Source organism: Schistosoma haematobium, chromosome 1 (genome assembly GCF_000699445.3).
Source record: "Schistosoma haematobium chromosome 1, whole genome shotgun sequence".
In the NCBI taxonomy this organism is placed as follows: Eukaryota; Metazoa; Platyhelminthes; class Trematoda; order Strigeidida; family Schistosomatidae; genus Schistosoma; species Schistosoma haematobium.
The window spans coordinates 79,048,205-79,076,005 of NC_067196.1; the positions used below are offsets into that span (position 1 = coordinate 79,048,205).

At 35.1% G+C, this 27,801-nt stretch overlaps 1 protein-coding gene across 4 annotated transcripts; it reads left to right on the forward strand.

The window, feature by feature from the left end:
* SIK2_1 (Serine/threonine-protein kinase sik2) lies at positions 1 to 27,372 on the forward strand (the record flags this gene model as incomplete). Of its 4 annotated transcripts, XM_051209776.1 has the most annotated exons (12): positions 1 to 895; positions 933 to 1,049; positions 1,082 to 1,145; positions 4,440 to 4,601; positions 7,812 to 7,939; positions 10,396 to 10,519; positions 15,901 to 16,052; positions 16,081 to 16,256; positions 20,642 to 21,021; positions 21,251 to 21,322; positions 23,572 to 24,135; positions 26,023 to 27,372. In XM_051209776.1, 4 exons carry the CDS (start codon positions 20,665 to 20,667, stop codon positions 26,248 to 26,250), a joined length of 1,221 nt encoding a protein of 406 aa, XP_051075237.1. In that variant the 3' UTR covers positions 26,251 to 27,372. The 4 variants fall into 4 exon arrangements, with proteins under 4 accessions (XP_051075237.1, XP_051075238.1, XP_035588296.2 ...); XM_035731203.2 differs by lacking the exons at positions 15,901 to 16,052; positions 16,081 to 16,256 and having other exon boundaries at positions 533 to 895; XM_051209777.1 differs by lacking the exons at positions 15,901 to 16,052; positions 16,081 to 16,256 and having other exon boundaries at positions 1 to 1,145; positions 4,440 to 7,750; positions 7,789 to 7,939.
* Between the last annotated feature and the right edge of the window lie 429 nt (positions 27,373 to 27,801).

The following is a 27,801-nucleotide window of genomic DNA, read 5'->3' on the forward strand; positions in this document are numbered from 1 at the left end:
AAATCTCAAAGATCTGGCGGCTTCTCCGAGTCTAGTGTTGGGGTGCAGATTCACTGTTGGGTATTGTCACTTGGATCCCAAATTAATGTCTATTATTTCTGTCATACGGCTCTGTTAGTTATTAATTTTCCGGAATATCATTATTTTTACCAATCATTTTTCTGGATCGTCTCGGCTGTTGTTTTGCAACGTGTAGTCAGTAACATATGTTACTGACTATTATTATGGTTATTTCGTCTTCGTTTACTGTTGAACTGGACCACTCATTTTAAATTCTATCTTGGCGTTAATTCTTTATTGTCTGTTTGAGATATTGTACGCTTTATCTTCCTAACCATTCTGTCAGGTACTAATTGATCTTTGTTCCATTAATCTTTAACTGCTGCCGTACATCGGCTGCATACTATGCGTTTTTTTGGTCTCTATTCCACAAATTTATGGGTTAGAGGAACCAGATGATTGTTCCTATTTCGGTTACCTCGGATTATAATTTCTATGCACACATTTCAATGCTAAGTCATCTGCAAGGGAAATGAACGCATGCAAACATGGTCGTATTGGCCTAGATGGAGTGACTGATGGACATTCCTGTACTACTGAGTGTTCTCTAGCATCCGAAACATCACCTGATTATTGTCAGGATAAAGATTCGGGGAACTTTTGTGTGTGTGGTGCACCTGGTTGTAGTACGAGGGAAGTTACTAACCGTCATAATATGGAATCGGACATCGCTGAGCTGGCTCCAAGCATAGGTAGTACCTCAACTACCAACTTCCCTGATCAGCATCAAGATACGTCAAAACCGAAGTTGGGTACGTATGTTATTGAAAGAACCATTGGGAAAGGGATATTCTCTTCAGTCAAGCTCGCCAAGCACACCATAACTGGAATATTCGTAATTTATGTTAGTTCCCTCTCTTTTGACTTCGTAGGTTGCAATAAAAATCATTGACAAATCCCGTCTAAGTCCTGAAAATCTCAAAAAAATATACAGGGAATCTGATATTTTAAAGGAGCTTCATCATTCAAATATCGTAAAACTTTATCAGGTAAACACATTCTTTGTAGTGATAAGTTCCAGGTTATGGAAACTCAGCGACTACTCTGTATGGTAATGGAGTATGTTTCAAATGGCGAGCTATTTGGTAAGTCCCTTTGTACATCTCAACTCCTTGTCATGCTTTTAAACTTTGTAATTATGATAGTCATTTCAGTGTTTCCATGTCAATGGTCTGTGTTTATCAGTAATTAAATGCTAGGTGACAAATAAGTTCTATAAATCTCACTAGAAAACTGAGAAAGGTAATTATTTAACCACTGGTATTAATATTCGTTAACATATGTGTGCTTCATAGTATTGTTATGTCCCGACAGGAATAATGGATGGTAACTTTTGGCACCTATTGATGGACCAATACTAAACGTATATTTCTATTGTATAATTATTAAGTAACTAAACTATGCATATTCATATTCCTCTTATTATAAGCTTTATTTTGACTCATAAACTATTATGATACGTTTTACCGTTTTTGAGTTATACCCAGTATATTAATTACTACCTCCCTCATTCACAGCCACATCTGGCTAATTATTGGTACGTTGTGGTCTGTTTGACTGGTATCTAAACTCAGTATGTTTAAAATATGATTCATATTACAGAGGCTGAGACTGGCTGGGCTAGGCAGAAAGCAGGACCCTAGGCTGCTCTCACGTGTTTTATGCGTCCTTGGTCCGATCGATAAGTCACTGCCCTCTAATTGGCGGTCACAAGTCATGAAAATTGTTTCACTCAAACAATTGTTCATCTTCCTGATGATAAAAATTCTAATGGATAAGGTTGCAAACATTTTGGTCAGCTCACTTATGCTTACTTGGTGCCAAGTAATAAGACAAACTTATTGTTGGTAACTAAGAAGCTTCCGGGATATTTAAAAATTAGTGTGAATAAAATGCTGGAAACCACATAACTGCTTGAGACATTATTATTTTAGTGCGCATAGCCCTAGTAGTTTGATTGCATTTGATATGATATAACGTCGCAAATAGGTTTGGTTAGAATCTAATTTTCTGACTGTGTGGTTTAAGATCAAATGACAAAATTGAAAGCAGAGACTACTTATTATGGCGTCTCATTGTCTTACTATTTTAGATTTCGTATTTCATTTGGTTTATTGAATGGAAATAATCAAGTGTAAGGTCCTATCAGGTAGATTTTAATCATTCAATTTCTTCCGAAATTCATTGCGATGACTAACTGCCTTTTAAATCATCTCCCACATACAATTTGGTATGCTTAGCTTTCAGCCACATTGTGTCAAGAAATATGTTCCACAAGCTGTCCACATTAAAGTGTTTCTAGCAAAGCGAAAAGGCGTTGTGTAGACTGAAAACAGTTAACTTGGAGTGCGATATCTCAGTCGTAAAACCTAGAGTTGATAAAATGCCACATCTAGTCAAAGGTTATAAACAACTTAGTTTGGAGTAAAAGTATAAGAAATAACGAGCAATAGCAACTTGGGGCGTCACAGAAATAGATGTTAGTTCAAGTAATTTGATACAATCACCAATCATAGATTACAAGTATCTCACATGCTTTAACCCTCATCTACAGATAAATCGTATTTTCATCACTAAAAATTCAGTAGGCCAATGGAAGACGTGAGAACCAGCAAACAAACTGATATTGCTTCAGATCACCACCTGGTTGTGGCCAAGATCAAACTGAAGCTAAAGAAGCAATGGACAACTGGGAAAACAGCATTACAAAGGTTTAATACATACTTCCTTCCACATACTGACAAGCTCAACCAATTCAACATAGCACTCAACAACAGGTTCCAAGTCTTACAGGATCTACTCAAAGAAGAAGAAGAAGAAGAAGAAGCTACTATGGGGAACAACTGGAAATGGATCAGGGAAACACTAACTTCGACGTGTCAGGAGGTTCTGGGTCGCAAGGAGCATCACCAAAAAGGAGTGCGTCTCTACGGAAACCCTGTTTTGGATTCACGAAAGGAAGAACACGAGGGCAGAAGTTAACGACAATCGAACAAGAACAGAGAGATCCAAGGCACAAACTGAATACACCGAAGCAAACAAGCAAGTGAAGAAGAGCATTAGAGCTGACAAGCAGAAATATGTGGAACAGCTAGCAACGACGGTGGAAAAAGCTCCAACAAAAGGAAATATAAGACAACTATATGACACGACGAAGAAACTGGTGGGCAATTATAGTAAACCAGACAGATTGGTCGAGGACAAAGAAGGCAAGACAATCACTGAGATTCGAGAACAGAGGAACAGATGGGTAGAACACTTTGAGAAACTCATGAATAGGCCAGCTCCATTGAATTCACTGGACATCGAAGTAACACACACAGACCTTCCCATAGATGTCACTCCACCAACGGTCGGAGAAATCAGTTGTGACCATCAGACAAATCAAGAGTGGGAGAGCAGTGCGACCTGACAGAGGAGGAACAAGTGCCACAGACAGACTGGAAAGAAGAACACCTCACCAAGATACCAAAGAAAGGAGATCTGAGCAAATGTGAAAACTACCGATGCATAACACTACTATCGGTACCAGGATTGTCAAAGCAAGGGCAACATTCCTATAATTCTACAACATATGAAACTCAAAACAACTGTCTCTTAACCAATATCAAAGTGACAATCTTCAATACGAACGTCATGACAGTTCTACTGTACGGAGCTGAAACTTCGAGAACTATTACAACCAACACCAAAATGGTACAAGTATTTATAAACAGTTGTCTACGTGAGATACTCAATATCCGTTGGTCGGATATCGTCAGCAACAGCCTACTGTGGGAGAGAACAAACCAGCCTCCATCTGAAGAGGAAATGAGGGAAAGACTCTGGGAGTAGATAGGACATACATTGTGGAAATCACCAAACTGCATCATGAAGCAAGCTCTAACTTGGAATTGTGAAGGGAATCGGAAATCGGGAAGGCCGAAGAAGGATGAATTGCAAGTGGGAACAACGGGATAGGATTGTCGAGGACGGAGCTGTGTGGAGAATGCTGGTGAGCGGTTTATGCTCCTGCACGATGGAAGAGGAATAATGATTTAATTATGTCTAACCCTCACTTCTATACATGGCTTTAACAAATATGTTAATACTGATGGTGCTATTGAGTTCATTGTTTTGCCGCAAATAAAAACCATACACTTGCCTTGTTACTAAATACTCTTGTGTAGATTTTTTTTATCATAATAGTTATACACTTTCGTTATGTTGATCGTCCTTAGCTATTTGTTGTTAGGCTATATGGCTATATGTGATTGTAGCCGGTGAGGTAGCGATAATTCACTCAGAAGTTTTAGTTATCAGTAGATAGTCTACTGTCATCAATAGCTCCGATTTGCATGTTCATCTTATTTTCAGTCTGAATATTGCGTTTTTTTTAGACTACATAGCCACAAATGGAAGATTTTCTGAGGCTGATGCTCGGATCAAATTTCTGGATGTACTTTCGGCTGTCGATTACACCCACTCTTGTGGTATTGTACATCGAGATCTAAAAGCTGAGAACATATTGCTAGATTCAGAAATGAATATCAAATTAGCGGGTAAATATTGCCAAATATACTGGTTGTTTTATGAAATTTTGACGCGGTTTCTGGAGTTGTTTATGTATCTTAAGATATGGAATACTAATTAATAATCATTTGATTTTTGACTTATTGGTGCAATGTTGATTTGTTGTAAACTGTGTTAATTCTTAAAAGTCGAAGCCATTGATCCAACACCACTGATTTTGCTTAACGTCTTAAAGATTAATCTTTACAACCTGTACATACGTACAGGTTCTAGGTTGGCTGTCTGAAAGCACTAAATAATGAGGTATGGTAGTTAGTAAAATTTTATCACAGCTTTACATGAAACCATAATATATTCCAAATATACATGAAAACACAAATCAGGAGTTACGTTTCAAAGTTTTGTTGTTAGTTTTTATATGATTGTACTAAGTAGATATTTATATTAGTGACCATGGAAGTTTATTAAAGTGTACAGTTCTATTTTCTGTCTGTTAAAAATACGACTTCTGTGCTGGCAGTCTGACAGGTCGTTAGTTTTAACTTTGGTTGGATATGAACAAACAAGATGGGTCTTGATAAAGAACAATATTACCTTCAAATGTACTTTTTCATTTCGTACACAACACTTGTCATCCTCACAGTGCGTCATTCTCATATTTTTAGATCATATTTTTTGTGTCCTAAAATAATATCTACTTCAAAATTTAGAAGATCAAAGTGCAAATCTGAAGTACAATAACCAACAAAAAGCTGTGGGTATGTAATTATGAAGTGAACTAACTTAAATGCAGTGGCATGAATATAAACACAGGGCTCCAAAAATGTAGAATAACGGTAGTGGTGAGATATTTTTTAGACAGTAGCAGTCTGTTGAGATCCGGAGTTACAGGATATGGCGATTCGGTGATGCTCAAAATGAACAGGTTTTTGTTTATGAATTTCATTAGTCATGACACTAAAACTGCTCTCTTTCTCACCCTGATAAGCCAGATAGGGTATCACGATCGATGATAAATTAAGCTTCAATGTACAAACGATTGTCGTGCAACTTTTATCAAATCACCATAGACCAGTCATGAGCATTCATAATAAGAAACGATAAACCGTATTTTAGACATTCCAAATTTGTTATCAACAAAGTACTAGCATTGTAGAAAAAATGGATAAGCCAATCAACCCTAAGTGCTTCTGCTTCGCTATAGCGACGCAAAGGACATGATCTCTTTAATGAATATTTTCAACTAGTTATTTATATGCCATAAATTATGTTTTAAGATTATTGTTATTATGGTCTTTTTTCATTCAGTCATCTGACTAATACTCATCCGGTAGTTCACAAGGAAATTGAACTTTTATAATCTTTGTTTTAACTCATGTTTGAGCTATCTATGGTGGTTGTTGGTATAATAATGAGATCAGTATGTTGTTAATAGAGATCTAGTAAATACGTTAAGTATGCACATAAAAATGGCTTGTATTTCACCGTTCAGATGCCTAAATTCGACCATAAGCACGAATAAAATCCTGAAGTGGTCCTTTTTATATGGATTATTATTTAATGCTGGTTGGTTTGGGATGGTTTGGATATAAACCTTAGCTTGGGTATTGTTCTCGTTAGCCATCATAAGCTGTACATATCTCGAACTTTGGAGATACGGATTCTTCGCATATGTAAATTCACATATCAGTCAAACAATTCATCATTGCATTATTCTAATGATGACTGGTCCTTAGTAGGCATACTATATCGCCCTCAGTGGTTCAGATATGTTTTACAGATGTCATCTCAGCAGCCTCCACATCGTTCATCATTTTCCGACGTTGGGACTAGTCGAGAAATCGGAGAGCTGGTCAGTTTATGATATGGCCCCGTTATATGAAAGGTCATTGTATAGGTCAAGCATCCACCTCAACTCTGTAGTTGGAGTTCCGGAAATTTCGCAACGTATTGGGTTTAAGCGTTACTAGCCATAGCTCAGAATAGAAGTCAGGGAAGAACCTCTTATAGTTTTGCATTCTTTTAAAAGTTTCCATTTTGCTAAAAATACTATGGATCGTCAGACGGTAGATGTGTCCTAATCAAAACAATTTACTTGGTGGAAATTCACTTTAAACTGAAATAAAATCTTTATGTAACATTGAGGCAAGCCGAAATTTTTTAACGAATTTTCACTTTCAATAAATGCTTTAAAGTACTAACCGCTTGGTATTTCAAAACAAATTGTTTGTATTGATTTAGTTGCCATAGCACCAAATAGAATAATATCCTAATTGATTTAACTGAGTTACTTAGAATGGGATATGTTATTAAAAGCCACTTTTTACACTAGTTTCCATAAAATGTTGCCCCCCCCCCATATATGTTGAAAGTTGTTAATGCGTTTGTGTTTTTCTGTGTACAGAAAAACGTTAAACGAAATCGCGTTTATCAATCAACACAATTATGCATCATAGAAGTACGTGAAAATGATAAAATAAAAGTTCTTTCATTAACTGGAAAACTATGGCTTCAGTGATTAGCTTTCTAGCATTTGTTTACGAGTCTGAATCCCTCTTTGGTCTTAAAAAATAATTAACGTTTCTACGTTTGAAGACAAAATGCCCAGCAAACATGCATAAATCCTGTTTTAAAGCCCAGTGTACGAATATGTATATTTAATTACTAAGTTACATTAATTTTAATTTGAATGGAAATTCCATTTTATTTTAAGCTGTGATACTTGGTGTAAGATCTCGTTGGAATGTAAAATTAATGTTTAGAGTTTAATAAAAAATCACATAAATGCATTCACATAGAATTAAAATGTAAAGTATAATTCAGACAAATGGTTACTATGTATCCACTAGATATGTGACCAGAAAATTGTTTTATAGGAAAATTAAACTTATTAGGTACATGTATACTCAACTTAGAAAATGTTAGACGAAATTTTAGAATCGAAATCAATGAACAAAACATTATTCATAGAAGTAACAATTTTACGCTATTAAAAGCGAATCTTCAAATATGATGCATACAGTATTCTCCACTTTATTGTTTTTCAATGTTTTCTTTGTTCAGTTTAAATGTGGGGCGAAGTTTGAGTTTAGTTTAATGGATCGAATCATTTGCTTATATACACTACAACTTCATTTCAATGGACAAAAAGTCAAATAAACCTAAACTCCGTTTTTACGTATGTCATAAATAATTATTCTAGTTTTTTACGTTCAGATTTTTAACTATTTTTATTCTAGATTTTAGCTTCGGCACACATTTCAACTCACCTAATCACCTTTTAACTACGTGGTGTGGTAGTCCTCCGTATGCTGCACCTGAAATATTTTTAGGCGAACCATACATTGGAGTCAAAGCAGATATCTGGGTAGGTGTTGCTTATTTAATAACAGTTATGCCAGGCTCTATCTCTTCGTCTATTAAGATTTATATCGGGTGCGTAGATTGTTTGGTAATTTAAATATCTCATTACCTTTTGATCAAGAAAAGCAAGTCGTAATCCTATTTCAATCATATGAATCTGTACTTTGTTTGCATTTTAGTTAAATAGGATTCAATTAAGTATCTAAAGTTCAGTCTTCACTGTATAATAATAATGGTAAAATTAACAATAAATAGTTTTGTTGTGACCAGTGCGGAAGCAATCGAGAAATGACGTAGATTTCGAGTTCTTTTTAACTTAAATTTGGACTGAAATAAGCATTCTGAAACAAAAATGATTGAACTGATTAATATCCAAGTCGTATAAGGTCATTAAAAATTGAGTAAGAACTTTCGTCTAAATTTGATCGAATGGTTTCACAGTATTTGGGCGCCGAGTTAATGTGGAACATTAAAGAGGAAGAATGTATTTGTAAAATTTCAGCGAATGAAATTTCTTCTCACTTACGTATACACATAATCTGTTATCTTAACACTTTTCGTTTTTCACACATGTTTCTTACACACTAATGTAAATACCCACTTTAAACATTGTTAACGTTGACTGGATGACGTATTCAGTAAACAGTAAACCGGAGAACCATGTACCTATTTATATTCGATAATTTTGATGTTTGATTATATTTCCTTGAAAAAGCTTAGACCAAATTGCCAGGCAAAACGTTGGATTTACTTCAAAATTCATTCTCTGAGATTTTACAAATACATTCTTCCCCTTTAATTTCATTAAAAATTGGTTACAATGAGCCTTATGTTTTCAGTTTTGAAGAATTAGAAAGTCATGCGTTCATTTTTTGTTGAATATATCGTATATCCACTCAGAGAAAGATGTATATTAAATATGTTATAGTACCAACTAGTACAAAACGACAATCTCAGTTGTCTGTGTTTATTGTTGAAATATCGATTCCCAATAATTGTTTTTTTGTCTCGCCCGGGACATAAACCATTTGTAGTTTGATGGTCCATTATAAGCACACCGTTTGCATGTCTTGTAAAGATCATTAAGGTTTTGTAACAAAAGGCTAAATGTATTTGAACATCGGTTTGTTTTTATGGCGAAACCACCAAGTAGACAATGTTAAGGTTAGATGTAGAAATAGACCGTAAGAAAGCTTGTGGGGGCCAAACCAGAACTTAGTATCAGTCCATGGGGTAATTACCTGTCGGACTAAGCTGTGTTCGTAGATACAAATTCATTCATTCTTCTCGATTCACATTTCCTATCCCGTGTTTTTAAATTTTTACTGACATTTCTACCACTTTAGTATTCATCTTGGTAATTCGATTTCTGTGCTGACGTAGTGTTGTAACTTGAACCGACACACTTAGGTATCAGGTTTTACATTGCTTATGAAGTGGTGGCTGATGCGTTTGACTTTCAGCCACTAAGTCGTAAGGTACAAACCCCGCTCCTCCTACTTAGGTTTGGACAACCGGGTAGTGTCATTAGCTCCCATAATTTGAGTGGCTTGAAGCCGGGTACACGACCACATACCTGCTAATGAATTAATAATAATACTTATGACTGACTGATTGAACATAATTTAGTTATAAAAGTAGCAGGTCGAGTGACAAAGTTTTGCATCAGTTTAGTCAGTATATGAGATATACTAATAATGGCAACAACATTGTCGAATTTCGGCAATTACTAACAACTGGAAATGGTGCAATATTTGACCAGGATCCGATGACATAGGTAGATCATTGGCTCTATAGTTGAAGTAATTGGTCTCAATATCCTGCTTTACTTACGTCGGATTATGTGGGTGGTTAATATTATTAGCCCTCACACAAAAGACTTAGCTCGAAGCTACGTACAAAATATGTATTTGGTAATGAATCGCGGTGAGCTACTTGTCGACTTATGATATAAACACGATTTTGACTGTATACTTGCCAATAGAATGTTGGTCGACAATAACATGAAATAATGTACTAGACTTTGCTTTTGAGTCACATTCTTATGTGTGTGGACTAGTGTCTTTGCTTCCTGGATGTGTGACAATCTTAGTGTTATTTGTAAACCTACAGTTTTATACCACGTAAACATAGCTTTGCTCTTCTTATTAAGTTACCTGTTGTAGTGCTGTTATAATTCGAGTTATGGAGCGTTAATAAGCTGTTTATTACTAGAATGGCCGAAAAATAAATAAAATCTTGTTAATTGATCGTTGACTATTGTAACTAGTTACTTCAAATTGTTCATTCTTCCGTTAGTGTGAGCTACTCTTCCTTAGTTCTATCTTCATTTATTCATTTCATAATCACAGCAGATTATTCTTAACTAAAATTTACGATTTGTGAGATGAGGAATTATTCTCTATAAAATACTTTCATAATCCAACCTAACTTGTAAACTCTTGCTTTATTCACCTTTAGAGTTTAGGTGTTATTCTTTACGTCATGGTGTGTGGTGCTCTTCCATTCGATGCCCAATCTCTTCCCCATTTGAAAAATCAAGTCCTTTCCGCCAGTTTTCGTGTTCCGTACTGGCTTTCTATGGGTAAGTTAACAGGCTTGGTAATAATGGTGATGGCAATAATTTTGTGATTTTATTCTCTGACATCTGTCAACGAGGTTTATTCCTCATTTATTTACGTACTTGAATCCCAGTCATCACCTTGTGAATTCAAATCCAAAATTAAGTAAAAGTGTAGGAAATGAACAGGCATAACGCACGCCGTTATTATTACGGCTTAAACAAGATCGATAGAGTAACCTACTGGTTCAACACCGGTCGATTTAACTATCACCTGGTGTTATCCATTCTTACAGCAGTTCACTTCAGACAATAATTAACGAATTGTGTTCGAGTGAATAGTTTTCAGTAGACAATTACTGACCTCTCGTTTTCTTTTTCATGAAGTGCTACCACTGGTTATCTATAGGAAATACCTTCTCACTATACTCAATTGTAAAACTTAACCTTCAGATATGAATCATAATACTTTTCATTTTACCACTTTCCATGGTACCTGCATGTTATGGTAAAATCTCAAGGAAAAAGTATCCCAACTAATACAACTTACTTGTTCAAAACTGACTACTGCGTTGACGTAGCTGCTGAAACATTGTTTTTCTGCGTTATAGATTGTCATTCTTCCTCCCCAACTTTATTGTAGACATGTTGAAAGATGTGCGATTGATGACCTCTGACCTCCATGGGATCTTTCCCTGCATACAGATTCTGTAATGAAATTAAAATATAGGGATATATTCATCCTCTTAAACGAAGACTGATGAAAAATGTTGGGTCTTCTAAGTGACTTGTAGTTAAGCGTGATAATTTCTGAAATGGTTCGTATCTAGTGAACCTAAAATGATATTTCAGGACTAATCTACATCCGCACATACTTCGATATGATACAAGCTCTACTTACTAAATGCTAATTATTTATTTATATAAATGTATACATATTCCGTGACCGTTGATGTACTGGTTTGCAAAATATACATTGTTATTAGCATTCTATTGATACTTTTAGATGACACTGTTATTTTACACAAATATTCATATGATCGTATCACTCCTTAGTTCTAGTTACACATAAAACGCTGTAAATTGTGTATAATGTTTAAGAGTGAGCATAATATCTATTTCCCTTAGTTTCACTAGACGAAGTGAAATTTAAAATGTTGTTTGATGAGTCAAGTGTCTAGATGTCTCAGCCACAATTTATTGTTAATCATTTTTATTATTAAAAGGTATAATTTAGAAAACTGAATAATTACTGTTCAGAGTTATGGTATCTGGGTAGTATCGTCATCCTTATCGAAATGTTTCCACTCCACCTTACAATTTTTTATCATTAAAAGTTTACAAAATGGTTGCCACCGACATATTCGCTAGTATTCATAGTAAGCATGGTTATTTTTTATGTGATTAGATGACCTATGAAGTAAACATAACGCGATAACTTTTAATTGATTTGTTCAGTCTTGCTAATATACATTAAAAATATATTAGCTTCAATTTCATACAGTATGACTCTAATACTTCCAAATATATAAACTTAATCGATTTTGACTTCATATTATGGTTATTACCATTGTTGTTTTAGAGTGTAGATACAACACTTAAATAAGTATTCTCCCTTTAAATAAAAAATAATTATCATCAATATTAAATTGAAAGTAAAATAAAATTAGGTTTTACTTGATAAATGATTTAATCTTTCAAACTTACAGTTGGTTAGACATAAACAGCGTTAGAGTCGAAGTACTCAAATAATGATAATAATACTAATTGTTGTTGTTTATAATAAAAGAGATATTAAGCATAGAAAGTATGGTTTAGGAAAGAAAAACAGAAGTAATTGATCTGTGAAAGAAGACAAACTGAATTTGTCTTTGCAACTGCGTCCGATTTTAATCCATTTTACTTAAAGCCTTCGATCGTTGTTCGGGATTGTCATCCTGCATTTAAGTCTTACGACTATCTTCAACTGATCTATCTTGCTCAGTAGAACCTTAAAGATGATATATCTCGGTTTAGTCCTCACCATAGACAAGTTTAACTACCTCGTTAAGATAGCAGTTACGAACGAATTTTTCAGATATATATATATATAATGTTGCACATGATAACTGTATTAGGATTCACAGACGTAGTTTTATATAATAGTAGTAGTTTTACCCTCGGATTTCATAAGAAAGCAAGAGAATGATTCATTAACTAGAGATTTTGAACAATTAGCCACAACTTTATCCAAAAACAGCCCCCAAATGCTCTGGTACAGCCGAGACTGGGGAGAGTCAGCTCTCCCTCTCGAAATGCTCTCACATGGCCACGCGTATATAGCCTCTGCCAGGGAAGTCCTACCCACTGCCTTCTCGTAACGGGTGTGTTGTTTACGAAAATGAGAGGACGAAAAGCGAATGTCCGGGGCTTTAACCGGATTTCAAACCAATGGTGCACATGGACTCCAATATCCTGCGGGAACAAATGGCGTGTGAACCAATTGTTGGTCACCGGCTTCCATGGGACTGCATCTCCTTACGATGCCTTGTGGACCAGACCTTCAGATCGAAGGCTCGGGGTGTGGCCCCCTAAGAAAACCACCTGCTTCGGTTTGGGCACCCGGGTAGTATCACAGCCCTCACACATATCGAATGAGATTTGTGTGGCGCATATGTATTTGGTGCCTCCTTGTACCAATATCTATGTGTTAAAATAAAATAATGAGATAATTATCCAAAACAATATTTTATTAGTCAAATCGTTGACACCAAGTACCAGTCAGTCACTAAAAGGACGATTAATTTCATCCTGTCTGACGCTCAGCCCTCAGTTACACATGTCCGAATTTTGCACGATTCAATAGGTTTCGAATTCGTATAATTACAGCGTATGGTTAACAGTTGCTATCCTTGCTATCTTAATCCCAGTAAAATCGTCCAGTTTTAGACATATATAAATTTAAGAATGATATTTGACTGTTTGGTGATTCGTGATTTCCACAATGTATGTCCTATCTACTCCCAGAGTCTTTCCCTCATTTCCTCTTCAGATGGAGGCTGGTTTGTTCTCTCCCACAGTAAGCTGTTGCTGACGATATCCGACCAACGGATATTGAGTATCTCACGTAGACAACTGTTTATAAATACTTGTACCATTTTGGTGTTGGTTGTAATAGTTCTCGAAGTTTCAGCTCCGTACAGTAGAACTGTCATGACGTTCGTATTGAAGATTGTCACTTTGATATTGGTTAAGAGACAGTTGTTTTGAGTTTCATATGTTGTAGAATTATAGGAATGTTGCCCTTGCTTTGACAATCCTGGTACCGATAGTAGTGTTATGCATCGGTAGTTTTCACATTTGCTCAGATCTCCTTTCTTTGGTATCTTGGTGAGGTGTTCTTCTTTCCAGTCTGTCTGTGGCACTTGTTCCTCCTCTGTCAGGTCGCACTGCTCTCCCACTCTTGATTTGTCTGATGGTCACAACTGATTTCTCCGACCGTTGGTGGAGTGACATCTATGGGAAGGTCTGTGTGTGTTACTTCGATGTCCAGTGAATTCAATGGAGCTGGCCTATTCATGAGTTTCTCAAAGTGTTCTACCCATCTGTTCCTCTGTTCTCGAATCTCAGTGATTGTCTTGCCTTCTTTGTCCTCGACCAATCTGTCTGGTTTACTATAATTGCCCACCAGTTTCTTCGTCGTGTCATATAGTTGTCTTATATTTCCTTTTGTTGGAGCTTTTTCCACCGTCGTTGCTAGCTGTTCCACATATTTCTGCTTGTCAGCTCTAATGCTCTTCTTCACTTGCTTGTTTGCTTCGGTGTATTCAGTTTGTGCCTTGGATCTCTCTGTTCTTGTTCGATTGTCGTTAACTTCTGCCCTCGTGTTCTTCCTTTCGTGAATCCAAAACAGGGTTTCCGTAGAGACGCACTCCTTTTTGGTGATGCTCCTTGCGACCCAGAACCTCCTGACACGTCGAAGTTAGTGTTTCCCTGATCCATTTCCAGTTGTTCCCCATAGTAGCTTCTTCTTCTTCTTCTTCTTTGAGTAGATCCTGTAAGACTTGGAACCTGTTGTTGAGTGCTATGTTGAATTGGTTGAGCTTGTCAGTATGTGGAAGGAAGTATGTATTAAACCTTTGTAATGCTGTTTTCCCAGTTGTCCATTGCTTCTTTAGCTTCAGTTTGATCTTGGACACTTCGGTAGAATCTCGTCTTTCACCATAAGGCGTCATAATTGTTCTGAATGAAGATCGTTGAACTTGGAGAAAAGAGTTTAATTGATTGAATTTGTTTAATCTGGTTCGCGTTTTTTGGCAGCATTGTTTTCTACTTTGTGTGGTTACTGACCCCATAGTCAATCCTCTCAGCATGGATGCGAATAGCTTGTTTTGCATTTGCTAACTTTCGTCACCTATGGCGAAGGCGAGATATCCATCTATCAATTTAGGTACGAGTATACTACGCGGCAGGTCGTTCTGTTTTACTTTACGACTGCGAAACGTGGCCATTAACAGTAGAAGACACTCGTAAGCTACCAGTATCTGGCCACAGGTGTCTAAGAAATATTGCTCACATCTAGTGAGATCACCGGGTAAGTAATAGTGAGGTTCGACGCAGGGTATTATGGGATGATGGTAAATCAGTTGATGAGGTCGTGAATCTTCATCGACTGAGATGGTTGGGCCACTTGCTGCATATGCCTGAACACTGATTACCACGACGCGCAATGCTGTCTGGTGTTGGAAGAAAGTTAGGGGCGGCCAAACCAAAACGTGGCATCAGTGCTTAAAGTCACTAACTTCTAGTCTGAGCTATGTTGGGAGATGCAGACTAATTGGTTGGGGTCCTTGTGACTATCGTAACGAGTGGTTGGAGAATCTGTGTGACATGGCTGCGAATCGATCACAATGGCGTCAGTGTATACACTCTTTATCTTCCTTTAAACTATGAGATTAAAATACTTCATATCTTTCTTTCTGTTCTATATCCTTACATGAAATCTTTCTTTTATATATTACACCATTGAGTTAGCTGCTTCTATGAATCCGATGTTCGTCTTGCTGTGCTAATGAGGTATGGCAACTTGGACTGATGCATATATGTGCCTGGTCCTACGTTGTAACTAACTGATTGACTGATAGCCAATCCTCAGCTTTCACCATTGCTTGATACCGGCAATAGCCCTAGAAGAGCTACTGGCGGAGTTCAGATAAAATTTTATATATATTCTAGCATATCAAGTTAGCAATGTGTGTTAGCGAAAGTAAAATGTGATTATTAGAAAAAATAATCACTTAGTCTGCTGATTATTAAATATTCGATTTTCTTTCATCCGACTGATTTTTCCGGACCCATCTAATGTCACTTCTTTTAACTATGTTGAATAAAGTATTATCTAGTTTTAATCTGGATCTCTATTCTAGGTCGTGATTCTGAAATAACATGGCTAGTGTGATTATCGTATTAACATGTAATACACCTGAGAGAGGATAATAGTTATATCAACAAGACCTTTTTGAAATTGAATAACTGGTCATCACTATAATACTGAATATTATGCGGCACTGAATAAACAGTAAGCTAAATTATGTTTACGTACACAGATCCTTATCTATTACAGTCTTCTTTATAGAGATCGACGTAAATATTATGAAATTTTTCGTCTATATTTGCTAGAAAATTCACTTTATGATCTATGGTTCATCTTAAACTCAATAAACAGTTGTGCGATTAATTAATAAAGAAAATGAAATTAGTGTTAAACCTAATTATTTGTATGGTAGGTTATCGTTATTGTTAAAAAAACATGAATTTAATTTTCTTACTTATATATATAACAGCTTTAGTTTTCTTATAAAAGAGGGTAAATTCATGCTCAAATAATTGATCAGTAGTCTCTTGGTTTCGATCAGTTTTTCCCTTATCACTGATTTCTAATAAGAAAGTGTACATGTTTTAGTTGAGAAACACAACTTTTATGAAAGCTACAACAGCTGTACTCCTTTCACCTTTTAAGGGTAAAATATCCTGTGACAATACCAACATTTCGTACAGTCAGCCCGTGAAGTAATTGACTGTTAAAATGAGTTGTGTAAACTTCTTGTTTGTGCTGATGCAGTAGTCGTAAACTACGATCGAACCTGTTGAATGACACGGTTCAAAACCAGTTGTGTTGATATAGTTTCGCCAATGTCTATCTTCTAAATCATAAGCATATTACAACTTCATACTTTTCAATCCCTGATCGTGTTAATTTTGCAGCACAATCGATATTATCACTCCTTTTCTCTTTGCTGTTGTTCTCTTCGTTGATTTCTTCTCTAACTGTCCATTTACACGAAGGATGTAACGTAAATCGGTTCACATACGTAAAATATTTGAAGTCGTGTGTTTCTAAGTAGTAACATTCAGTTTCATATTCACTTTCACATATAATGTCTTCTCTGTTCTCGGCGCCCAATTTCTGTCAAACTATTCGTTCTAATCTTGACAAATATTCGTATAAACATTCAGTTCTGTTATTTAACTTATTATTATGAATGTGTGGAATAGTCCAATTTTTTTCCACATAATACTCTTAGATTTGGAATCATTATTTTAGGCCTGTCTTGTATAAACACCACACATTTACGTTTAAGATTGTGGTTGGAGGTAGTCAACAGGAGACCCTGGACCTAGGTTTCGTGCTTCTTGGCACTCGTCAGCAAGGTGTACCTGTAATCCTGAGGGAACTGATGCTCCCTGACGGATTCGATCCGCACTAAAAATGACCTGACATACATGACATTGATCACCACCCAGTGATCAATCAACTGAGTTGCTCTCTTTGTTCTGTAAATGATTTTGGTTAGGGCTATCGTTATTACATTCATATGTACATTTTTATTCTAAGCGTACGTCACACATGTTTATGATATTCGAACAACGGTGTATTGTTTTAAAATGTTTTCTAATAAGCAATTATATGACGTAATAATACATTGTCATTAACATACTTTTCTCTCCCCTCTGTTGTATTTCTCTCTCTTGTATCAATCGTCTAATTTCAGACTTCAATTATTGATTATATCACGCTAAGCTCACGCATGAAATCACATGTGTTGTGATTACGTATTTATGATGCAAACGTCTGCTTTGTTTGTTTATATATTATATTCATTGTACGTGTGTGTTTGTAAGCTATATGTATTCTGATTTCTTTGTTCAAGTCTACGCTCATTTTTTTATATAGTTTATACACTGTTATCAGCTGATGATGTATCAAATGTTCCATATAAGAGAAAAAACATCATCAATGGTCAATACTTTCTCGAGATGTCTGTCTCAAACAGTTAAAAATTTAGTTTAGCACCATGTATAAATGGTGTTAACATATTAACCCTTCAAAGTATTGAAGATTTCGATAATGTAATAAGAAGACGAAGATTATCAGAACTATGTGATATATTAGCGCAGTATATTTCGAACAATCTGATCACACATATACTTGTTAAGAGCATTTATGTATAAGAATAAAAGGTGGATGGATGCTTATCCTCTGCTCTTATTGGGTCACTTGATTCTATTTGTTTCTGCAGCCATTTTGGTACATGTTCACACACACTAATTTTGAGATCACGATTGCTCCTCCCTGTGTATGTGTGACCACACACATATATAAATTGGTAGACACAGTGGGACGTGACACTACTGGTTTTGGATGAAGCATGCACCTTGTTCTTTCTTTGATAATGACCTTTGCTACGCAATACGTTTTACTGACGACTGATTTACGTCTTTGTTTCAATAAAAGGCTACTTGAATCACCTCTGAATGGTAAGGTGATATAGACAGGCTTTTTTATTACTCTTATTATTATCCTTATCTCCTCTTACTCCGTTTCCAGTATAGTTGACCTTTTATTTTTATATATAAATGCTCTTAACAAGTATATGTGTGATCAGATTGTTCGAAATGTATTGCGCCAATATATCACATAATTCTGATAATCTTCGTCTTCTTATTACAGTATTGAAGATTGTTTTAAAAGAACTTTGCTATTATTAACTAGAAAACGTTTTCCACTATGTTTCTCATATCTGAACTGGATGCTTTCAACCGATGTAACAGAATAAATTCTAGTTTGGTTAAGTTGAATTATTGGTTTATAGCAGTCCACTGTTTTCTTGGTGATAAAGCATATAAAGTTCCCTCACCTTTTATTGAAATCATATAATTATTTTGATTTATTTAGTCATAAGTTGTTAGTGATTATTTTACTTATTTATTTATTTAATTCACATATAATTTGGTACAGAGTTGGGCACCAAAAGTAGTATACGCCACACGAACTTTGTGTGTGTGTGTGTGTGGGTAAGGTACTACTCGAGTTTCCAAAATAGGTGGTTGGGTTAGTATGTAACTCTCCGAATCTTTAACCTAAAGGCTTAGTCAATAAGGTAGTGGAGTATCCTCAAAATCTGCCGTGATCAGAAACAAATTCATGCGCTGTTTTTATTCCTCCGAGATTCTGATGTCCACTTACACTGTTGGTTTAGAATTAGGGCTTTCCGTTTACCCCTTAAATAAATCCGTCATATGGGCTAATCTGGTTTGTGTACAAGATGTTCTTACAATTTATTCGCGCCACAAATTTGAACAAAGTAAGGACGGTTCATTGTATTTCGTTGCTTTCTTTTCTTCAGCTAACATACAAAGTAGTAATATTTACATATTTCCAATTATTAACATAATCTTCAATTTAAAATAGATTGTAAATAACCAGTGGATCGTCTGGAATGTGAAACAGAGTTAGTGTTTTTTAAACAGGTTTTTTATAATTGGTCAAGATGATAGTTGTGGAAAATATTCAAGATAATATTGTCTGCGTAATACAACAAAATTTATTTTCTGAAGTTTATGAATGAAAAGAAGGGCGTGTGAGTTTAACCCACTTGATTCTATTCACATTCCTTTTTCTAAATTCCAAACAACCTACTCGTGATTGACAGTTGGTTTTTCAAATTTAACATTGCGTTAATATTTCTTTGAAATCATGAACTGATTTAATTAGATAGCCATTAAAAAGCTAGGAGCACTGAACGACTATTTCACACTAGTATGGGACTCCTCAGAAGTGCGCATCCACAATCCCGCACTAAATGGAATCGTCAGTCAGTCAGAATCGGACCTATGACGTTTTGTCTCGTGCACGAACACATCACCCCTAAACTGCTGAGCAAACATCCAACGGTGTTAATATCTAGACTCGGTCAATTCACAAAATTGAACAACCACCTTCCATTGTTTTTGGTGGGAAGTTGTCTCACACCCTCCATGGATTAACTACAATGGTCACGGCTCCTTACCACAATTTTGAAGATTTTCTCTCGAAGCCAGTCATTACTCAGCACATAGTGATTCTCGATTTGGGTTTGTGGAGATTGTTGAGTTTCATTAAAATCAATAGTGCTGTGGAGTTCAATACTAGGACGAAACGGTCGTCCTGTGCTTCCAGATTTTAAATGGTTGTCTAGCCTAAATCGGTTTATGATTTCAATGAAATTCAACCGTCTGTCTTACTTTCTTAAAACCCAATCAGTAACGGAAACATACGGATCTTTTCGTACTTATATTTTGAAATCTATTTATAGGTTGTGCGTACGTTGTTGATATCTAAGTTTGTTCTCATGGTAAAACTATTTCATACGAACTTTCGCTTCTGATTGTTTAAACATAGTAACCACTCACATTGTTCTACGTACACCACCTTATATAATTACGGTTCAATCTATCATGTTAAATTTGGTTATTCTGAGTCACAGAAAGTGGTTTATCTATTCATCTTGTTTATACTTCATCTTCGTTGATCTATGTTCATAATATATTTGAGAGTAGTTATAAACACACATTGATCAGCAGACAGTGTAAAATTTCTCCCAACTGTTTCCCCTATACTACTAGCGATTTGGCATCGACGTAAATTATGTTTTTCGGATATTCATATGTAGCTGAAAATGTTTAATAGTTATCTTCATAAATAGGTTTTCGATTGTCCGTTCGTGTAGGTAATATGTATTCATTTCCTATCCTTCACTCATAAACAAATAAATTTTGACTGCAACTTCGAATGCACTGTTTAGCACCGTAGATCTATAGGCTTTCATCTCTTTTTCTGCTTTACAGCTTGTGAACAAGTAATACGTAGTATGTTGTCGAAAGAACCGAACGATCGTCCGACAACAAAACGTATCAGTCAATTTCCATGGTTCACTTCATCAACAATTCCACATAATCATTATCACGATAAACTAATTGCAAATGTTATGTCTAACTCATTGGCCACAATGCATTTAACTAATCAACCTGTCCCTACACCAACAACGTTACGACATACATTGTCACCCTGTGGTGCTAATTCAAATATTTTAAATAAATCCACAGACTGTGATTTAGTTCAACCCACGTTTGTTTTGAAACATTGTTCTTGTGATTGCTCTTCGAAATTCTCATGGAGTAAAGATGATCTACAAAGTCCTGGGCCTAATTTAGCGGCTGAAATGAAAGTAAGTCATTTTTCTCAAGTTAACACTTAAGCTGATTTAAATTGGCTCTGTTATTTTTTTCCCTACTATTTTTACATAATTTCGTCCACATTGTATTGTATCGTGACTTAATGAAGTAAATAAGTTTAAGTATTCTCGAGATCACTGTATTTTGTTGTTTCACAGCGCTTAATGCTTTTAAATCATATTTTTACGATTCGTGACTTCATTCTGTTGCTATTTTTTAAAGGTTGGTAAATTAAATGAATTAGTTATTATGATTATGGAGTCCTATGGAATGTGTCGCACTCAAATTCTCAAAGTGAGTTATCATCCGAGTGATTTTTAAAAAAAAAGTATACTCATGTTTATTTATCATTTAGGTAACTGATTCTAAGATAACATATGTAGAACCTAATCTTAAGCTATCAAATAACTTATATTTCTTTCACAAGCGATTTTCAGCGATGTATTTCAAGCTTGTGGTATTAAACATTATCGGAAACACGGACGAGTATCATCTTAAAACATCGTCTGTTTACTATGGTATATTTTATGTAATTGGTAATATTATCTACCTATTCTGTTTAGTCGATAAGCTTAAAACCCTAAGTGGAAAGTATTTTGGTTCTTTTATTAAGTATATAAGCGTAAATCTTGTCTAAAAATGTAATTATAAGTCCCTAATATTTAAACTTTTTCATTTTATTTGCCTAAAGCAATTAACTCGATCTTCACATTTAATAACCGTTAACTCAGTGAATTATTATTTCATTTTGACCAGCATTAACTTACAGCTGATGCGTTAACTGGTGTCCTCTGTCTGTAATTCATATTGTTTGAATTGTATTCAGCTACAGTAGCGTAGCGTGTTCATAACTATTGGTCCTTGTAAAAATCCTATCTAGGTTTTGGTTATAACTTATCATGTGTCATTCCTATATTACTTTATGATAATCAACAAACTCTGTATCCTAAACGGACTAATCCAAGTGAATTAGTTGCATCCATAATTGTTACCAAGTATCAAACTAACTGCCAACTTATGGAAGTGTATAGATTATCATTAACTACATTTACAAGGTTATACAAAACTTGATGATAGCATGCCAATTAGTAATTTTCAGAGGCTCCTCGAATAGTTCGCCTGATTTATTTCCTCAGCAATGTCGTTCAGACTGCCCCGTGCTCCTCCTTGGTCGGTGACGACCGTTCCAATAAATGAAGCGGAAGTGTTCTAGGTTTGTCTTTTAAGGAATGCTATACCTGAGGATTTTATCACTGTCGTAAAGCTCTATGTGAATATACTTTAAATGGATTGAGGCCAAAAAACCATAAACGGACTGTTATACAGCCTGTCGGTGGAAGCAGCTCTTCGTTTGCTTGCTAAACTTCCTCTGCCTCAGCCGTGGGTAGTCGTTAACTCGGTGTGCTCGATCATCACTGTTTAAAATAATCTCGACACCCGAAAAAAACTTTTTATCAGTTAGATGAATCGTCATTAAATGAATGAAATTTCGAACAATCTGATCCCAAATATACTTGTTAGGAACATTTATTTATGGAAAATTAAACGGTCAACTAGACAAATGTAAGGTTAGAGGAAACAAAAATAATAGAAAAAATTATGTTAAAAGCAATGTGAAACTCACCACACTGGATAATAAAACAATATTACTTGGGTAGGCTAAGAGTGAAAACATACTGTTTTTGAAAACAAAAGGGATTTCAATTTTAGTGTGACCAAAGCTTCAATAAACCTTAATATGCGTCCTTAAACACTTTTGTACAAAACCACAAGAGCCGAGTTAAGATCACTGTTGTCACCTGTTTCAACTATGTGTTTAGCAACAGAGGATAATGAATGTTTATCATCTCCTCTTATTGAGTAATTTGATTTCATCATTCATCACATAGTTCTGATGATTTTCGTATTCTTATCACAGTATCCAAATTTGGCAAATAGACTAATTGTTTTGAGATTTAGATGGTGGTTGGAGGCAGTCAACAGGAAACCCTGGACCCGGGTTTCGTGCTACTTGGCACTCGTCAGCAAGGTGTACCTGTAATCTTGAGGGAACTGGTGCTCCCTGGCGGATTCGATCTCGTGTCACCCAGCTTCACAGACAGAGACGTTACCACTGAGCTATCCGAGCCGTGACCAACCTCCTGTAGGACTGAGATGTAATCACAATTGATTGATCACTGGGTGGTGATCAATCAATTGTGAAGACTAATTGTTTTGAATGAAAATCCTAATTGAATTGTAACTATTAGTGACTACTATTCTTATCGATTACTGATATGAATTTTCTTTCTTTTATTTCTTTACTTTAAGATCCCCCACTATCTTTTTTGCATGCCATATTTTATCAAAAACAAACAATATGGTAATGTATTGACTCTCCATACCAACTTATTCATAGTATGACTTGGGAAAGCTCTATTGTTAGGGTTATGTTATCAATTTACGTTTCATAATTAAACAGAGCAACTGAAGAACTCATTAAAACATACCTTCTGTTAATTCCCTTCTTTCCCATTGTTTATTTTTATTCTTGTGTTTTACAGTCACTTCTACGTTGTGCTTACGATCATCTGACAGCTACTTACCTCTTATTGGGTGAGAAATTACGTTTGCATAATCTAAACATTGATTCATCGACTACACCTATTACAGATTCTGGAATAATTATACCTAATGGTGACCATCCAACAACATCATGTTATTCAATTATGGCTCCTGAGCATAAAAGTTTCAATACCACTCCTGATTCTGTTATGATGCCGAATTCTATTCCATCACCCCAACCATTATCATCGTCGATTTCCGTACCACAACCAAACTATTCAACTATACCTACAAGTATACCTCCAGTTTTCCCACTGTCCTCCATAAATTCAATGAATATGGACCTTCCTTTATCTAGTTGCTCTTCATCTATGGAACAATTAGATGAATCTACAAATAATATCAACTGTTTTGCCGATACCTCAATCGATAATAGTGATCATAAGGACAGTGTTTCGCAAATAATCGATAGAACAGAAAGTGATAATTTAACTGTTGATTCAGCATATGGTGTTGCTTTACAGTCCACATATGTTAATAACTCTGTTTCAGATCGTGTTATAGTAAGTCTTGATAACTCATTCGTCATTAGTTATTAGCGAATGTTTTACTTTTTTTCTATATTGAAAATGACAATATTTTATCATCTCACTTGAATACAAAATTAAAAAAGCGATGTCCTATAGCAGCTACATTAAGATTCTAATATCTATTCAACACGATGAACAATTATAGTCTGTTATGATGACATATAGTTATTGATAAAATGCCAACTTGAAAACTAATGATATTCGATAAATTCTTGTCGATGACACAAATCATCCGATAAAATGTTATGTAAAATAAACTTGAGTGTAATGAATATGGAATGGAAAATCGAAAATTCAAATGAGGAGTTAACAGTTCAGAAATTTATTTGAAAGCATAAAAATTTGTAAAAGGGAGCACCAAAATATACATGCGCCACACAATAAAGATGTGGTTGTTAAGAGATAGAGAAAGGAAGGTGAGCATAAAAAAAGAACAAAGATGAATCAGAAGTAGTGGATAAAACTGAAGAAAATAAGAATATGGGAAGCAGTTCAGTTGAGAAAAATACAACCAAATTCGTTGTGACGACATTCCTAGTAACTGTCTAAGCCACCGAAGTCAGTGTTTCAGAATGCTCACACCAACTGGATTATCGTCACTGTGCTCAAACACGCGTTGCCGAACCTTTGCATTCAGAAATAGTTCAGTTGATGTTTAATGTCCATGGATGTTTGTCTTGTGTTTTATTGTTTAAAGTAGATGGAAGGAAATTAAAACAGCCGTTAGTTTTGTAAATATATGAATAATATAATTCATGAGTGGTGGAGAAAGGAGGTATATGTTAACAGATGCCATTGGAATAATACTACTACGTATCCCATAAGTTTATCATAAAACGTCGGCTTGTACTGCAGGTTCATCTCTGCAAACTGCCTCACATTAATTCTGTTGGGTTGATTTAAGCTATCAAAGACTAAAGGCAATTAAACTAGTCGAATGATAATTTCCACTTTATGCAATTTCAATCGGATCTCTATACTACTTGAATAGTGTTCTTCTTGAAACTAAGCAATCATCAGGGTCAGTAAATTTATACGAAGGTATTGGATAGGGGAAGTCATAAATTATGCATCATAACGACGATAATAAACTACTATGTCTAGAGATTGGTCGCCAATGTTATATCTGGGTATGTCGTCACTCGACTCTTTTGGGTCCGTAGACTTACTGTTTATACTTGGAAATAGGAAAAACTGATGAAATAAGGACTTAATAGCCCTCCAAAAACAAGTCTTCAAATAAATCCTGAAATCACATCCTCATTAAACTAAAGTACAATCATTTGTGCACATATCATAGAGGCAAATATATAGTTATTGTGAAACCACACACCGGCTATAGTTCACGTGAATTAATGTAGGGGATACAATTGTCACACTGAACAAAAGTTTACACCTGTCTCCCAAATCGAAGTTCGTAATGTACTGATAATGAAATTATTGATCTAAATAATGTCTTTTTATCCTATTGTATCATAGACAAATCCATATTTAATGAAAGTTGGTCAGTGGCAGCAACAGATTGTTAGTATACACAACATAATAAATTTCTCTTCACTCTTACCTTCCATTGGATAGATCACATTAGGATGTCTGCTAATTAATTACAAAAGACAACTGTTTGTATTTCACTAGAAGTAAATTTCCTCAGGATTAAGGTATAAGTATTGCATATACTTGTAAATAGCATATTTTAAATAACTGGATCGGTTAGAAACGCGATCATCCAATTATTCTCGTCTTTCATAAGTCTCCTGAAATACACGTAATTGAGTTTTTCTTAACATATGTCATATGTTAGTTCAATTTCTAATTGTTTAAATCAGATATCATGCTTCTATTCATTTTGTATTTTTACAGCTTCAGTCTTATTTGCCTGTGGAGGATGAACTAAGAATTGTCAGTGGTGGTACTGGTAATGTTACTATTGGTGGCAGACCGCAACATCGTGTTTTAGCTAGACGAAAATATGGAATCTGCAGTCCACCAGCCTGTTTAGAAGAAATAAAGCAGGCTTTGATTTCACAACAACACCAACCACCACTCATAAATGAGAGGAATATTACAGATGGTGATGATTTACCATGATTATTGATAGTAAAATAGTATCTAACATATATATATACCTATTCCTTTCTAAAGAAATAATAATGATGAGATGGATTGATTGTATTTTATTTGTTCACAATATTTGTAACAAAAAGTAATCAATTAGCACAAAATCACTGGAAATTCTTGTTTTTTATCAACAATATGTAATTATATCCCCACACCCCATCCGTTACTCTCAAATTTTATTTTTTCACATTATGGGATGAATGCAAAGCAAATATGTAGACAGATATAAAAACCCACAAGAGAATATACACCATCGTCATTGGACCTTATTTATTCATAGTCTTTCGCGATATAATAATAAACCCAATTTTTGTCATTTAACTTCATTGCTTTTTTCGTTATTTTTGCATTGTTTCACAGATAGTTTTTATTGGTTTGTGACATGTTTTTTCTCTGTAAAAAGCAACTATGTACTCAGTCAAAGAATCTAGATATATCCCATCTTACATAAACTGTCACTGCAAAAGTGGAACTTGATTTCATTCACAATACAATAGTGTTGACCATTTCTTTGTTTCTCTCATCATGATTTTTCCCTGCTCTTATTTCTACGCTTCTCTGTTCTGTCCAAACAAAAACTGTCCTCTTTCTCAATACAGCATTTTACTTTTTTGATATCTAATTATCATTGACTTGGAAATTGTGAATACATATTCACACTCACTAATAAGATAACAGATATCGTGTTTCTATTGAACTTTTAATGAAACAGCACTTGTCACATAATTCATGTTTTGCATGTGTGACTTTATATATTTATTCATTATATTATTAGAGATATAGATTCACTCAATACTCTGGTATTAATTTTCCATTTGTCTATCTTTCATGTATCATGCATTGTGTACATATAAGCTGTGTATTGTAAATTTTATGAAAAATCCCGGAGTAAAGCTTACTAATTATGTAACAAGTTGTATTGTGTATACCTGTACTGATTGGATGATTGTGTCTAAGCTTTATGTTTTGATTTTCTATTCACTGCCATATTTTTTATTATTTGAGCGTCTTACTTAACATATGTTTATCCACACACACGGAACTTCTGTACTCTTCACATCCTAGTCCTAATACGGAATATGTTTACATATTATTTTCTTTTATTCACTCAATACATGATCAAAGCAAGATGTAGTGTGGTTATGAAGTAACAAACGCATATTATCGATTCCATATTGTCTGACGACTGAGTACATAGCTTGAATAAAGCCAATTATCATCAAGAAAGTAAATTCTTGAACAGCTATATTTCCAAAATTCTTAGGTTCGTTTAATGCGAATGATCAGCATTTTAAGATAGTTTCCACTTTTTGATGCTCGAATGTATTAAGTACCAGGCGATTACTTATGATGATGGGTCACTTAAGAAGTCTTTATTCAAGATGTTCGGTATGTGTATTAAATTTGAAATCTCAACTCCGAGGTTCATTGGCAATGCCAGCAGATTCCGTGATCTATTGCCGATAACAGCATGTAACCCAAGAATTTCTAAGGTTAACTTTGATGTGACATGAATAGTCA